The sequence below is a fragment of the Momordica charantia genome (assembly GCF_013281855.1).
Source record: "Momordica charantia cultivar OHB3-1 chromosome 7 unlocalized genomic scaffold, Mcharantia_2.0 BLBB01000007.1, whole genome shotgun sequence".
Taxonomy (NCBI): domain Eukaryota; kingdom Viridiplantae; phylum Streptophyta; class Magnoliopsida; order Cucurbitales; family Cucurbitaceae; genus Momordica; species Momordica charantia.
The window spans coordinates 3,193,893-3,210,682 of NW_028275165.1; the positions used below are offsets into that span (position 1 = coordinate 3,193,893).

General features: G+C 38.7%; 1 protein-coding gene across 1 annotated transcript; it reads right to left on the minus strand.

Annotated features, from left to right (window-relative positions):
• Positions 1 to 1,353: 1,353 nt before the first annotated feature.
• Positions 1,354 to 2,232, minus strand: LOC148210007 (uncharacterized). Its single transcript, XM_088126606.1, has one exon. The coding sequence runs from the start codon at positions 2,230 to 2,232 to the stop codon at positions 1,354 to 1,356; it is 879 nt and encodes a 292-aa protein (XP_087982732.1).
• Between the last annotated feature and the right edge of the window lie 14,558 nt (positions 2,233 to 16,790).

A 16,790-nucleotide genomic window follows, 5' to 3' on the forward strand; every position in this document is an offset into this window, starting at 1 on the left:
TATGCCACTCAGGAGGAGCTGGAACAGGCCATTTCTTCCTTCAACCAGGCCACCAGCCTTCTGGAGGGTACCCAACGTAAGTTGGAAGCAGAGAAGAGAAAATCTCGAGCCGAGCTAGCTAACCTGCAGAGGAGACTTGACGAGTCCAACGCTCGACTCTCTAATTTTGAGTTCTTGGCCAGGGAATTCAAGAAAACTCAGGAGTATATTGACTTGCAAAACTCTGCCATGGAGTGCGGTGTTTCCTGGTCTCTCCGTCAGGTTTCTACTCAACACCCTGACATTGACTTTTCCTTTCTCCCGGAGCGTTTTAGGGCCGAGCGTGATGCTCCTGACGACATGGATGACGACGACGACGAGTAATAGGGTAGCTTGAGCGAGTAGTTCTTACGGTTGACTTTTATGTGCTTTGTCACTATGTTGCTTGTATTCTTTTCTTTGGAATCATCAATTAACCCTCTTACCAGTCACTTACTGGCTTACGGCTCTAACCCTGATGGAGTTTTGTTGCTTTCTTTTTCGTAGGTTTTTAACTCGTTGGTCATAGCCAATGGTTTTACACCCGCTGTTGTTTTTGTATTTTTACTCCATCTCATGTTTTAACCGTGCTAGGCCAATTGACCCGCTTCTGGTTTGGTCGTGTTGAGATTGTTTAATTGTTCTTTCCAAACGTGTTGATTAAAGTAGATTCATGCTTCGTCGCACATGATCGGCGTCGAGTGATGGTCGGACCCGAGCAGTGGTCGGTCCACGAGCCGTGTTTAGTCGAAAATAAGACCTATTAACAAACATAGGCTATCTCGTAAAACCGCCGACTAATGTAGATCTGTGCCCGTTCGCACTTGGTCGACGCCAACAGTGGTCGGACCCGAGCGGTGGTCGACCCCGAGCCCTGCTCGGCCTGCTCCGTATAGCTGGTTTTACCGTCACCCAAACATAGGCTATCTCGTAAAACCGCCGACTAATGTAGATCTGTGCCCGTTCGCACTTGGTCGACGCCAACAGTGGTCGGACTCGAGCAGTGGTCGGCCTCGAGCCCTGCTCGGCCTGCTCCGTATAGCTGGTTTTACCGTCATCGTGTAAGATTGGATTTACCAAGCTTACGTCGTTGAGTAGCCGTAGTTTGTACCTGTTGCCCCCTACTCTCAATTGTATTGTCGATATCTTTTGAGAGTACGCTTGTAGACGAGGCAAAGTATTTTATCAAGAAGTCTCTTGGTATCTCGTTTTGGATTTAAGAGATACAATTGACAGAGAATCAAATAAATGGGCACTTTATTGAACAAAAGAAATTATAATTAGAAATCTTGTTAAAAGTAGAAAACAACCATATTTGAAGGAAGAAATAAAAAGTCAACAGCCCCCCTTAGTAGAAGTTCTGTCGTTGTCCCTCATTGAGGTATAGTAGCATTCTCGTGACACTCGTTGTTCTCCTTTAATCTCTCCTACCCCACCCGGTGTTGGGAACTTCATGGATTGGTGATATGTGGATGCTATTGCTCTGAGCATATGCATCGTCGGTCTTCCCAGTATTGCGTTGTAGGAGGATGTGTAGTTAACGACCAAAAAGTCCACCATCTTGGTGACACTCTTCGGCCCACTTCCGAATGTTACTGGCAACTCTATCCTCCCTTCGGGGATGACCCGTTGTCCCCCAAATCCTATCAGTGGTGCTGAACTACTCTTGAGCACCTTTTCTCCTAGATCCATAGCTTTATAGGCTGTCCAGGAGATGATATCCGCCGAGCTGCCCCCATCCACCAAGACTCGATGTACTTTAACATTTGCTATCTTCAACGTGATAACAACTGCATCGTTATGAGGGTGAAGGAGGTGAGTTGCTTCGTCCTCCGAAAATTCAATTGTCACCGGCCGGTTTGTAGTATACGCGTGGTAGACCTCATTTTGCTCGCGACTCGTCCTAGCTTCACGCACATCTGCTTTCCTTTTTCTCCCGGATTCTCTTTCTATGGGGCCCCCCATTATAGTTCGAATCTCTCTTGCGGGAGACTTGTCGCTTTCGCCGTTCTGGGTCGCTTTAGGTTCCTCTACATACTCCTTAAGGTAGCCCCTTCGGATTAGTCCTTCCACCTCTTCCTTGAGATCAAAACAATCCTGAGTTGCATGGCCGTGATACCTGTGGAAAAGACAATACTTGCCTTTGCTGCGCTTAGCTGACGGGGCCTTCATCCTCTCCGGCCATTTAAGCAACCTCCGGTCTTTGATCTCCATCAGCACTTGCTTGATTGGAACGATGGTCGGGGTATACTTTTCAAATTTTCGGGGTGGATCTTTCTGGCTACTCCGATCCCTCTTCTCCCATCTCGACCCCTGCGGTTTATCTCCCGACCTCTCCCTCTTTGGGTCGGTTCGCTTTCCGTCAGGTTCCCTTTTTTAGTAAAAGAACTCACCAGCGCTCATGTACCTCTGAGCTCGGCTCAGCGCCTCCGAGAAGGTGTTTGGTGTTCTCTTTCCGAACTAGAATGACAAATGTTCATCCCCGACGCCGGACATGAAGGCCAGCAGAGATACAGCGTCTGTAAGGCCTTCTACCTACAGCTTCTCCTCGTTGAACCGGGCTACATAGTCGCGTAGACTCTCTGTCGTCCTCTGTTTAATGGTTAAGAGATAAGCCACGGGTCGGCTCCGACATCGCCCCCCTACAAATTGGGTCACGAATGCTCTGGCCAAGCTCTTGAAACTCGAGATCAACCCTCATTTTAATTGTCGGAACCATATTCTGGCCGACCCGTTTAAAGTAGTCGAGAATACCCGGCACCTGACCGCTTCCGACACTCCGTAGATATCTATTCATTCCCGATAAGCATCTAGATGGTCCACTGGGTCGGTCGTCCCGTCGAATTGCTTCACCGTGGGTAGCTTGAATTTTGGAGGGACCTTTTCTCTCATGATTTCCTCCGTGAATGGTGAGTCGGCTTGATCCATTAGTTCTTCGAGGTCAAATCCATTCTCCTTGTGGCTATGTCGCTTCTCCGAGGACTCTGGCCGATCTACCAGTTTGCCTTTGTCGAGACTTATCGGTTCAGAGTTTCTGTCATCATGGTCGCTCTTGCCCCCATTTGGTGTCGAGGATTTATGTTGCTTTTTCGTCTGTCGGGGGTCCAAAATTCGGGTTCGTCGCCTGGTATTTCCACCTATCCGCAACTTGCTCCCTGCACTGTTCGTTGACTCCTCGGTATCGCTTTCCGCTGGGCCCTTCCCCTTTTTCGGGTCTCTGACAAGAGGCACTTCATCGGATTCCTGTCGCTCGAATTGTCGAAGGACTTGAGTCATGCGTTGAAGCATGCCCTCTACCTTGTCTTCCAAGACCGCGAACTGCTTTTGGAATGGCTCAGGGGTCGTTAATGCCTGCGCCTTAGGCAACCCCTCTTGACGCTCTTGGTTTGGCTGGCTGGTCCCATCCTCGGGTCTCCAACCTGGGGTCGCCTAAGTTCAGCCTCCTCTTGGCAGAGCAGTTATCATCAGAGCGTCGTCGACTCCTTTCTGGTGTCATGTTGCTCAACTGGATGCTTTAAGTCGTTCCCACAGACGGCGCCAATTGTTGATGCGTGGATTTCGGTCCTCCGGTTCACCTCCTCGCACCTACCAAACTTGTTGATCCGGGACTAGTACCTGCAAAACCAGATTGAGCTAAACCAGTGCGACTCTAGTCACACGGGCTCCGATGCTTAAGTTAGCAGGAGAATAATGTGAAATGTAGCTAATTTTAGATGCCCTTACCTCTAAGGCTAGATCGCTACTTATAGTCGTCAGGTTGTTCCAGAACATTCCATAGGTAGCTAACCCTAATTTCGTTGGCGAGCCTGGGCGAAACCGTGGATCGAAGACAAAGGGCCGCTGGAGGGTCGGGACCGAACCCCGGGTCGGGACCAAGCCCATCGCGGCCCAGCGGCTTCCTTCTGATCTTCACCTGTACCTCGACTTTCGGTTTCCATTGCATAACATTTTGAAAAGGTTAGGTTAAACATTTTTTAATCAATTTAAAATAGGAGAGTTACTTTCAAAATAAAGAACATAAAACTAAAAACCTAGACATGGGATCTTTACCCATTAACTTCAGGTTAGTAAAGTAAATTCTTGTTATTAATAGAAATATAAAACAACTAGCCTAATCTCCAAACCACTTAGAATTAAAGTTGGGATAGAAGTTGGACAAGTTGCACAGTGAGTCCGTTCGTAATATGTTCATTATTTTATGCTAGGTAGAAGTAGAAAGGTTGGATTCTTTAAATTTCAAGTAAAACTTATTTCAACCCCAACATTATTGCTTTTAGTTCAATAAAATCGATTCCTGATTCAAACACTTCACAAGTTATTTCGGAAAGAAAAGAAGCACTCATGGAAATGTTTCAATTTATTACGTGTGACAGTGTGCGCTTATACTTTTGGTCCTGAGGTTTGAGGTCGGTGCCTATTTGGTCCATAAAGTTTCAAAAGAAACACTCTTAGTCCTTGAGGTTTGAGAAAATATTCTAAATGGTCTCTTAACTCATTTGACTGTTAATTGACTATAGGTAAGATGACGCAGAAGTTAAGTTGCTTACTGGACTTTATTGAGTGGATAAAATATATTATTTTAACAATATTTTGGGGGTGAATGAGCTATTCTCTCTCCTTTCCCCCTTTCCTGTAAACTTTGCATCTTCTCCCACTATATGCCGGTTGATTCGAGCTGTGAGTTCGACCATAGACTTGGTCGGGTATCCCTAGAGTGAGCGGACAAGCTTCCTTTCTTTGATCCCCTATGAAAGCATCCAAAGGGCTATGCTTTTGTTACAGTTAGGTACATCAGTCGCTTAGTGGTGAAGCAAGCCACGTATGCCTTTAGGTGTTCGTCGGGCTTCTGCTTGACGGACGGGTGGTGGGCCTCTGTTCGTCGGTTGATACAGGAGTAGTGGAACTGGTCAACGAACTTTCAAGCCAGATCTTGGTAGCTTATAACCGAATACAGAGGAAGGTTTTGGAAGCCTCGACACTGTTCGCGTCATTGTACCCGGCAAGTCGCATAGCATATGGTATGACGTGTATGGTCCACGACGTCAGCGACCCGTCATGTTTATCGATGCAAAGGCCCTTGAATCCCTTTGGGAGTTCCATAGCTAGGATATTGGCTGTGAACGGTTTTTGAGCGATTTTTTAGGGTTCTTATTGGGGGTGGGCCCATTGCCTCTGGTTACGAGTTCGATCCTTACCCGATTGAAGATCTTCTCTTTTATCTGATCTAGCTCCTCCGAACCAATCCCAACTTGGGACCCACTCGGCCTACTAGACGTCTCGGTGCTAGTTTGAGATTCCACGTTGGAGCTGGTCGGTTTACGCCTAGAGCAACTGTTGTTGAGCTTATCGCGAAGGTCTTTTGATCCTTCAGAGAGTCCTAGTGTTGCCAGGGGGTCCACATTGGTGAGTCCCCCCTCGACGGGGCCTAGAACTCCCCTTCGGTCACTTCCCCATCGATCACCCTCCCATCGTGAGAAGGAAGGGTCCCAGGAGTTCGGTCGCCCAGGACGACTTCGATTAATTTTTCCATGTAGGAGGTCATGTGTGCAACAACGACCTATGATGAGGGTGTCCCACCTTTCGTTTACCGTGGTGGACGACCGGATGAAGGGGGTTAACAATTTCCCGTGCTCCCCTAGTATTCTGCGATCCTGGGGGAGTCAAAGCGGGCTTGTCGACTGATTTGTCGTGTCGACGGTGTTGTGGTTAGATGATTCTGTTGGGTATTTTCACATCTGTGAAAGCCCAACAATTTTAGGTCCAAATGCGCCATTACTTTGAGGATTTTTTTAATAATTTTTTTTTTGTTTGTTTTATATTGCAGCCACCTATGTCAACATAAGGAGAGAGATGGGAAAAGCTGCATGCAGAGCGAGAAGGAAAATCAGAGAAAAGCAGCTTCCGTACAAAACGATTTTTTGCACGATCAGAGGTCGATCGGTGGTCCGATCGAGGTGAAATTTTGACAGCGTGTTCACAACACGTGGGTCTTCAATCTGATCGGTGGAGATTTCTTTTGGAGCTGCCTACAGTCAGCTACAGTGGGTAGTTGGTGCCATTTTCGAGTGAGATCTTTCTAATTTTCTTCTCTAGTTTATTCCCTTGTTTGCCGAGATTTAATATCTCGAGATATTATTATTGTATGCCTATAGATGTTGCTAGGCAGAACTTGGTGTAGCCCATTATTGATTATAATGGAGATTTTGACTTTGGTCCATGGTTTTTTACTCCTCACATTGAGGGTGTTTTACCACGTTAAAATTGCTTCTGTCCCATGCTTGTTTGAATTATTATTGTAACTTGCTATTTCCTATTAGGTTCACACAATAGGGGATAATTGGTCTATAAAATTAAGTGTTTATCTTAACAAAGTGGTATCAGAGCCAAGTTAAAAATTAATTAGGCCTTGTGTTGAACAATGAAACTAATACAAGTAGAATGGTGACCTTGAATGGCTTAAATTATCAAGTTTAGAAAAGGAAGATGGAAGATGTTTTATATGTGAATGATTTTTATCATCGTGTTTTTTCACTTGAGAAGCCTGAAGATAAAACTGATTTAGAATGCGAAATATGTCATAGAAAAGCTTGTGGCTTTATTAGACATTGGGTAGATTTAAATCATATTGGAGAAGAAACACATGCACTAACTATGCGGAACAAGTTTGAGTTGTTATATGTCTCGGAAACTAGTAATAATAAAATGTTTATGATAAAGCAAATGATGGCTTTGAAGTATCAAGATAGAACACTTATGTCAGATCCCTTGAATACATTCAAGGTATTATTAATCAGCTTGCTGGAATGAAAATCAAGATTGAGGATGAGATAGAAGGGTTATGGTTTCTTGGTACATTGTCGGATACATGGGAGACTTCCAAAACTTTGTTATAGAACTCAGCCTCAAATGGAGTAATAAGTATGGATATGGTCAAGAGCAGTGTTTTAAATGAAGAGATGAGAAGAAAATCACAGGGCTCTTCATCACAGTCAGAGGTTCTTGTTACTGAAAGAAGACGGATGAGTAAGAGTAAAGGTCCGAAGGGTAGAGATATAAGCAAAAGTAAGAGCGGTCAGTTATCCAATATTTAGTGTTATCATTATGGCATGAAAGGGCAAATAAAGAAATATTGTCGACAACTGAAGAGGGAAAATAAAATGATAAAGGTAAGGAAAAGAAGACTGATGATGGTAATGACGTAGATATAGTTGCTGCAACTACTGAGGATTTCCTTATCTTATTTGATGGTGATGTTATCAATCTAACTACATAGTAGAGCAATTGGGTGATTGATACTGGCGCGTCAATTCATGCTACGTCCAGAAGGAATTTCTTTGCATCCTACACATCTGGTGACTTTGGTACTGTTAGGATGGGTAATGATGGATCAACAAAAGTCGTTGGTATTAGTGATGTGCACTTGGAGACCAAGAATGGTACTACGCTGGTTTTGAAGATTTTGAAACATATCCCTGATATTCACATGAATTTAATTTCCACAGGTAAGCTTGATGACGAAGGGTTCTGCAATACCTTCTACTATGGCGAATGGAAGCTTGCTAAGGTTCAATGATTGTAGCTAGGGGGAGAAATGTTCCTCATTGTATTTGATGCATGCAATGGTTATTGATTTTGCAACAGATACAGTAGATGATGAAAAGAGTGTTGAACTTTGGCATAAGAGACTCGGTCATATCAGTGAGAAGGAATTGATGGTTTTCGTCAAGAGGAATCATCTTTCTGGTATAAAGAATGCACCTTTAAAGAGATGTGCCCATTGCTTAGATAGGAAACAAACTAGGGTTTCCTTTAAAGCATCTTAATACTCAAGGAAGCCAAATATACCTGACTTAGTATATTCTGATGTATGTGGTCCTCTAAAGATTAAAACACTTGAAGGTTTCATCATATTTTGTGACATTTATAGACGATCATTAGAGGAAAACTTGAGTCTATATGTTGAAGACTAAAGATCAAGTGTTGCAAGTGTTTAAACAATTTCATGCCCTTGTTGAAAAAGAAACTGGTAAGAAATTAAAGTGCATCAGAACTGACAATGGAGGTGAGTATTGTGGACCTTTTGATTAGTATTGTAGAAGCCATGGTATTCGACATCAAAAGACACCTCCGAAGACTCCTTAGTTGAATGGGCTAGCTGAGAGAATGAACAGTAGTTGAGCGATTGAGATGTTTGCTTTCACAGTCACAGTTGCCAAGATCGTTTTGGGTGAAGCATTAAGCACAGTTGTGCACGCTTTGAATCTCACACCATGTGTTCCTTTGAATTTTGAAGTCCCGGATAGAATTTGGTCAGATAGGGAGATATCCTATAATCACATGCGTGTCTTTCGATGTAAAGCTTACGTACATGTTCCTAAAGATGAAAGATCGAAGCTTGATGCAAAGACAATACCATGTGTGTTCCTTGGTTATGGCCAAGATGAGTTCGGTTATAAACTGTATGATCCAGTACAGAACAAGCTCATAAAAAGTCAGGATGTTGCATTTGTTGAAGACCAGACCATAGAAGATATTAAGAAGATAGATAGAACAGAGTTTCAGCATAATGATGATTTGATTGACTTGGATTCAGTTCCTTTGACACAACCTTCTACACAAACTAAGAATGAGATTCAGAATGATCAGTTTGATGGTATAGGAGAGAGTCCAGAACAGGTTGAGGTAGAAGATGATGTTCATGAACATTTGTCAGAAACAGAAGTTCGTACAGAGGTTTCACTTAGAAGATCTACTAGAAATCAGCATTTTTCCACACTGTATTAAGTTGATGAGTATGTGTTATTGTTTGATGGGGGAGAGCCTGAGAGTTATTAGGAGGCCATGGAAGATGAGCACAAAAGAGAGTGGATTGATGCAATGAAAGATGAAATGAAATCGTTGCATGAAAACCACACTTTTGACCTTGTCAAGTTGCCTAAAGGAAAAATCGCACTGAAAAATAAATGGGTTTATCGAGTGAAACAAGAAGAATACACCTCACGACCGCGTTACAAAGTGAGACTAGTTGTTAAAGGGTTCAGTCAGAATAAAGGTATTCTCAAAGGGCTTCTATTGTGAAGATGTCTTCTATACGTGTAGTTATAGATTTCACAGCGAGCCTTGACTTGGAGGTGGAGCAAACGAATGTCAAGACTGCATTTTTGTATGGTGATTTGGATGAAGAAATTTATATGGAACAACCAGAGGGATTTAAGGAGAAATACACGGAGAATCTTGTGTGCAGATTGAATAAAAGTCTTTATGGGTTGAAACAGGCACCGAGGTAATGGTACAAGAAGTTTGAGTCAGTTATGGGGAAGCAAGGCTTCAATAAGACTACTTCTGATCATTGCGTATTTGTGCAGAAGTTTTCTAATAATGACTTTATTATACTGTTGCTTTATGTTGATGATATCTTGATTGTTGGCAGGAATATTTCAAGAATTGACACGTTGAAGAAATAGTTGAGCAAATCCTTTGCCATGAAGGATTTGGGGCCAGCGAAGAATGGAATTCGTATAGCATGAGACAGAGCATCCAAGAAACTGTATATGTCTCCGGAGGATTACATAGAGAAGTTGCTTGAAAGATTCAACATCAGCAAGGCTAAAACAGTAAGTTCTCCTCTATCCAAACACCTTAAACTGAGTAGTAAGCAGAGTCATTCTACAGATAAAGAGAAGGAAGAGATGAGCAGAGTTCCATATGCTTCCGCAATTGGGAGTTTAATGTACGTCACGGTATGCACTAAACCGGGTATTGCCTATGTTGTTAGTGTTGTTAGTCGGTTTATGTCCAATCCGAGAAAACAACATTGAGAGGCAGTAAAGTGGATCATGAGATATTTGTGAGGTACTTCCAATTTGAAGCTCACTTTTGGAAGTGGAAGCCAGTGCTTGTCGGTTACACTAATTCAGATATGGCAGGAGATTTAGTAACTGAAATTCTACTTCCGGCTATTTGATGATATTTGCAGGTGGTGCAATGTCATGGGAGTCAATATTACAGAAGTGTGTTGTGCTTTCTACAACTGAGGCAGAATATATTACAGCAGTAGAAGTGTGCAAGGAGATGTTGTGGATGAAGCGATTTATACAGGAGTTCGGCTTCAAGTAACAAGAGTATTAAATATTTTGCGTTAAAAATAGTGCTATTCATCTTGGTAATAATTCAACATTTCATTCGAGAACGAAACATATTGATATAAGGTATCACTGGATGAGAGATGCTCTCAATGATGAACTGATTGAACTTAAGAAGGTACATACTGATCGTAATGAATCCCATATGTTGACAAAGAATCTACCAAGAGAAAAGCTTGAGTTTTGTCGTTCCGTTGCTGGGATGACAACTTCTTTCACACAGTGGAAAAAGAGAGGTTTGTTGGGTATTTTCACATGTGTGAAAGCGCAACAAGTTTAGGCCCAAATGGGCCATTACTTTTAGGGTTTTTGTTAATAATTTTTGTTTGTTTGTTTCCATTATAAAACAAACATTGCAGCCATCTATGTCAACATAAAGAGATAGAAGGGAATAGCTGCATGCAGACCGAGAAGGAAAATCAGAAAAGTCAGAGAAAATATGCTTCTGTAAAGAATGGTTTTTTGCATGATCGAAAGTCGATCCGTGATCCAATCAAGGTGAAATTTTGACAGCGTGTTCACACCATAAGGGTTTTTAATCTGAACAGTGGATATTTCTTTTGGATCTGCCTATAGTTAGAGACAATGGGTAGTTGGTGCCACTTTCGAGTGAGATCTTTCTAATTTTCTTCTCCAGTTTATTCCCTTATTTGGCGAGATTTATTATCTCGAGATATTATTATTGTATGCCTCTAGTTGTTGCTAGGGAGGACTTGGTGTAGCCCATTATTGATAATAGTGGAGATTTTGACTTCGGTCTGTGGCTTTTACTTTTTACATTGAGTAGGTTTTTCCACCTTAAAATTGCTTGTGTCCCATACTTGTTTGAATTTATTATTTCTACATGCTATTTCCAATTAGGTTCACACAATAGAGGATAATTGGTCTATAAAGTTAAGTGTTTATCCCAGCAGATTCCTTATCGGAAGTCATTTTAGTGATGTCTTAGTGTGGATAACTAGTTTTCGTTATTGCTTGAAAATGTCGTTGCTTACAGACGACGCCAACTGTAGACGGCGAATTCCGAAAGGAGGCCACGTGTCTTTCTGACGAGTAGCTTCGCGAGAGAATAGACCTGTAACAAAGAACTCAACCCTAATTTATAATAGAAACAATTAGTGCATTGGTACATTTATTTGTTCGTTGTTGTTGTGTGTGTCAAAAATCCAAAGAACGGTGATTCTTGGCAATGTGATTTGGCCCACTTTTTTTATTTTCTTCTGCATGTTTCAGCCTCTATTTATAATAGAAACAATTAGTGCATTGGTATATTTATGTGTGCGTTGTTGTGTGTGTGTTAATATAGCCAAAGAATGGTGATTCTTGGCAATGTGATTTGGCCCACTTTTTTTATTTTCTTCTGCATGTTTGGGCTAAAAAATAAATAGGACAAATTTATGGAATGTGTTGGTTTTTTATTTTCAAAATTTAGGGTTTATTTGAATTTGGGTCGTGGAATGTAACGCCCGATTTATTATTCCGAATTGGATTCATTTGATCTGGTGCGTGGAATCTGTAGCATAAATTGCTTACCGCAAGTTCACACAGGTCAAGTTTTAATAAAAGTGTAAGTCCATATCAATATCGTTCTTTTGGTTGAGTTGTTATTAGTTCACTCAAGTACCATCGATAGAATTGCAAAATTTTATTTAGAGAGGCCAAATTGGATTGGAAGAATCACTACTACAAAACTGGCATCCGGTGACAATTAAAAGCAGTCATTAACTTAATTTGTGACAGTTAATAACTGTCATCGATTAAGGCATCAAGAAAAAGGAGAACGTGACAGTTTTTTAAAATTGTCATTAATGCAATTATAATGACCGTTGTAATTTATCATGAATTGATCATCCACCACAATGTAAAAATGTCACAAAATACTTATAGTTTATAACTGTCAATAAATGAAGCAAAAATTATACTCTCCGGTCAACAAAAATGTATTGACGACAATTTATAATTGTCACGAACAATATTTTTATGATAATTAATAAATGTCATGAAAATTTTTATAATGACAAATTAAAAATATCATGAAACATTAAACCATGACATTTTATACATGTCACAAAAAATTGTATAACGATAATTTAAAACTGTCCTGGTATATTTAATAATGACATTTATTTAGAATCATTAAAAATTGTATAATGACAGCTTTCGTGTTTTAGAAAGGGTTTAAAAATGTCAATAGAAGTTCAACAATGACATTTTTTAATTGTCACGAAACGATTTTCAAATACTTTTTTTTTTCACGAAACCTATTTTGTTTGTTGACATTTATAAATGTAATTTTTTCATATAAATCTGTCATGACAAATGTTTTAAGAAATCGCTTTCCATAATTGTTCTTTGTACGTGTCAATTGTGACGTATTAGTACAACAACCCCATACAAATACAAAATATTTAAACATATAGTAAATTATATATACATAAACGAAGTATTTATACATAAAATAAACAAATTATATTCAAATATACATCAACCCGTACATAAACAAACTATATTCCAAGTACACTGGTAAAAATTCGGGCTTAAGTGACAATTAAAAGTTTTCATTAACATAATTTATGATGGTTATCTAATTGTCATCTATTAAGGCATCAACAAAGAGGAGAACATGGCAATTTTGAAAAATTGTCATTAATATATTTACAACTACAGTTATACTTTGTCACGAATAGCTATTCCATCACAATTAATAAATGTCACAAAAACTCATTTAATTACAGTTTATAACTGTCACTAAAACAATGAAAGATTTTATTCACTTGTCAATAAAAACTTAATGACGATAGTTTATAAATGTCACGAAATATTTTTTAACGACAGTTCAAAATTGTCATGAAATATGTTTTAACGACTTATGATAAACGTCAACAAAAACGTAACAATGACTATTTATAATTGTCATGAAAACTTTTATAGAGATAGTTTTAACGGTCAATATCGATAGTTTTAACTGTCATGAAAATCTTTATATTGACAATTTTAACTATCATAAAATTTTATATATGACAATTGATTAATTGTGATCGTTTTTTTTTTTTTGTTACAATTTGTGTTTAATAAAGGTTTGTAATGTCAATAAAAGTTTATATATGACAATTAAATTTTCTATATTTGTAAATTATAAAATGTAACCAAGTTGCATATAATAAGATCAAAGTCTGATCAAATTTGTACATTAGGATATTTTATACAAATACTATACTATAAGTCTATGACTACAATAAGAGAATGTCCAACGAACTATATTCACATTACAGCAACCTCGTACATGTCGAAAATACACTGAAACCACTACAACAAATTCGGCTTTTCATGACGGGTATTGCCTGTCATTAACGAGTAACCATGTCGGTCAGTCACCGACATCTATACGAGTGTCCTTGTTTCCTTTCAATGACGGACAGTTTTAATGTTGGGCATTGCCCGTCATGTAAATCTTCTTTTCCATGACGGACATGCCCATCATGGAAGGATAACAATGACAGGCGGTGACCGACATCTTTATGAGTGTCCTTGTTTCGTTTAATTTTACATGGCTGTTTTTGCCCGTCATTATATGTGCGACATTGTTTGTACGTTATCGTTTGTGCGTCATTATTTGTACGTCATCGTTTGAGCGTATTGTTTGTACGTCATTGTTTGAGCGTCATTGTATCTACGTCTCATGCATCATGGAATGACTATATTTCATGACAGACATTGACCGTCATTATTTCGTGAATAATTTAATTAAAAAAATAGTTGGTTGCCGAGACGTGACTAACCAACTATATATTTACTTCAGACTTATGATAATATTTCACCTTAGACTCAAAACACACAAATAATAAAAAGTACAAATTTCATCCTGACCTCTCCACTTTAGAATATATAACTCAATACTAACCCCAACCATATATCTCCTTCCAACCTAATCACGCAAACAATATCTCAATATTATTGCAACTCAAAAACTAATATGCAACTAAAACTTAACTATTTCAACATCATGATCTATTCGAAAAACTTAACTCAAAAACTAACCTTTAGATTCAAAACACAAACAATAAAAAAAAGTATAAATTTCAACATGACCTCCCAGTTTAAAATAGAACTCAAAACTGACCAACCAATATATCTCCTTCAACAAACTTAACTAAAAAACTAATCTTAAACTCAAAACACAATTATTTAAGAGTTGATCAAACAAGTATAAATTTCAACATGACCTCTCTACTTTAGAATAACTCAAAATTAACTTGGAAAGCAATAATATACTACATTCAGCAACAACCAAACACTTCTATATATTAACACCCTTCCACACAGAAACAAATGGGACCGCCCGTCCCTCCAACAAAACTACATTCAGCATAACAATCCAAAGTTCTATATATTATAAACAAGACCAAGTATTTCAAATCTACTAAGTACTACTACAGAAAGTAACCCGAACAAAATACTTACATCAAATAAACAAAAGTAATGAATCAATAGGTACTATACAAATCGTCCAACAAATGATGTCCATTCTATTAGAACTTCGTCGATTTCTTATTGCTTGTAGGCATTTTTTGTATTAAACTACAAAAAAAGAAAGATAATACTGATTAATATAAGGATAAAGCATATATAAACACATAATGGTATAGGATAATACGTACAAGTTCAGTTATGGAAGTATTAGGGTTCTGCACTATTTCTCGTATATAATTTTGCAAATAGTACCCACACTCGATAGAACCTAGTTGATGAGGACACTACATATAGAAAATTTGAAAAATAACATAATTATGAGTTAACAAAAGATTTCAATGCAAATTTGAGCATATTTAAAATGTAATCAAATGCAAATTTACCTTCACAAGTTTCCAAATTGTAGTATTGTGACAATGTTGAATAGAGTGTTTGGCTTGCCACATTTTCAATGATCTAAATAACTTGAAACATTAGAATGACATAATTATAAAAATTATAACTATAAGAGTTCAAGACACTTACGTGTTTATGATTCCCTTATAATTTTCTTCAATCTTACTTCCTAGAGAGTCCAATACATAAACACAATTGTCTCGAAGATGTATAACAAACAACTTTAAGTGAAAACTATTAATAACCAACATGATAATATTACATTCATGGATGGACTAAAGAAACTGTAAATAAGTAAAATCAAGTTAAATTGATAGCTTACCCACGGTTATGTGGGATGAGTACTACTTGTTCCAAGTTACTCATGTCTAACCTATTGGCTAGATGTCTAGAACACGTTTCTTAAGACATAATTTGTGGTACAATGTTGTCAGGGTCAACCACCAAGAACTTCTTATGTGTCTCCTCCTCACATTTATTCCAAAGATACCTAAACATATAATTGTAAAACATTAAACTTCATAGTTAGCGACGTTAAGATATGAAATAGATTTAATATACTTATGCGATGCATGTGAGCATACACATATAGCCTATTTGAATCATTTCGCAGTATTGCATGATGGAATCACGTATTAAACCAATGATCTTCTCCATTCTAAATATGTAATCACCGATATTGAATTCAATTACATCCTTGTTGTTTGAACGCACGTCATATTGATTTAGGAGTTTAATAGTCATGTGGACATCAATATGTTCAGATGATTGTGTTCTTGGCTTGGATGTTCGAGGAGAAGCAAGCTTTGACAAACAAAATTACAAACAACATTTAACAAACGAAAAGTTAAAACTTCACTCAAGTTAGAACAAGACATACATTTTTCTCCTCATTTAAAATTACTAGTCGACGAGGCCATGCCACAAAGCTACCAATGGTTTGATTTAATGTCTCTATCTCACCCCTCATAAGAATTGGTATCGTAGCATCTTCGCTCATGACAATGTCTACCATCACTCTAACATTGTCTACACCTAATGGCACTCCATGAATTGTTGGACTTTGAACGTCATTATCAAATACTGTGCCAACTACAACAATGTTTTCCACCGATCCAATAGCCATATGAGACAGTTTTCCCTTAGAAAATTTAAAAGCAAAATGTTAAATATTAAGCACAAAAAAGATAAGTGTCGTGCCCAAAAACAGTAAGTGACAAAACTAAAACAAATTAGTTACCATTGTTGGTTGTTCGTTTGGTTGTGAGCTCTGAGTCTTCAATTCAGCTTGGTCTTGAGGTTGCAATCCCAAATTTTACTTCCTTTTGGCAACATTAAAATATAGGGATGGTGAAACAAACTCACCTAATGGTTTCTTCAAATTATATAACTTCAACAATGCAGATATTTTGGTAAAGTTCTTACAATTTGAATATAATGGTTTCTTCGCATCACCCAGTAGCTCCTCGAAATTTTGTGGATTTTCATCAAAGTAATCATATGCAACCTCAAACATCCCTATTGTGCCATCAAAGTCGTCATCCTCAACTTATTCTTGTACACTATCAGACATACTTTCAATGTTTCTCTTAATCGGTAGTGATTCACCATGCAAAATCCATGTCTTATAGCTTTAATCGATACCATAAACAAATAAGTGATCTCTTACTACATTCACATTTTGAGACTTTGCATTCACACACTTTAAACATGGACAACAAATGACATTTGATCTTTCTGAATGTCGTAATCCATTTTCAATAA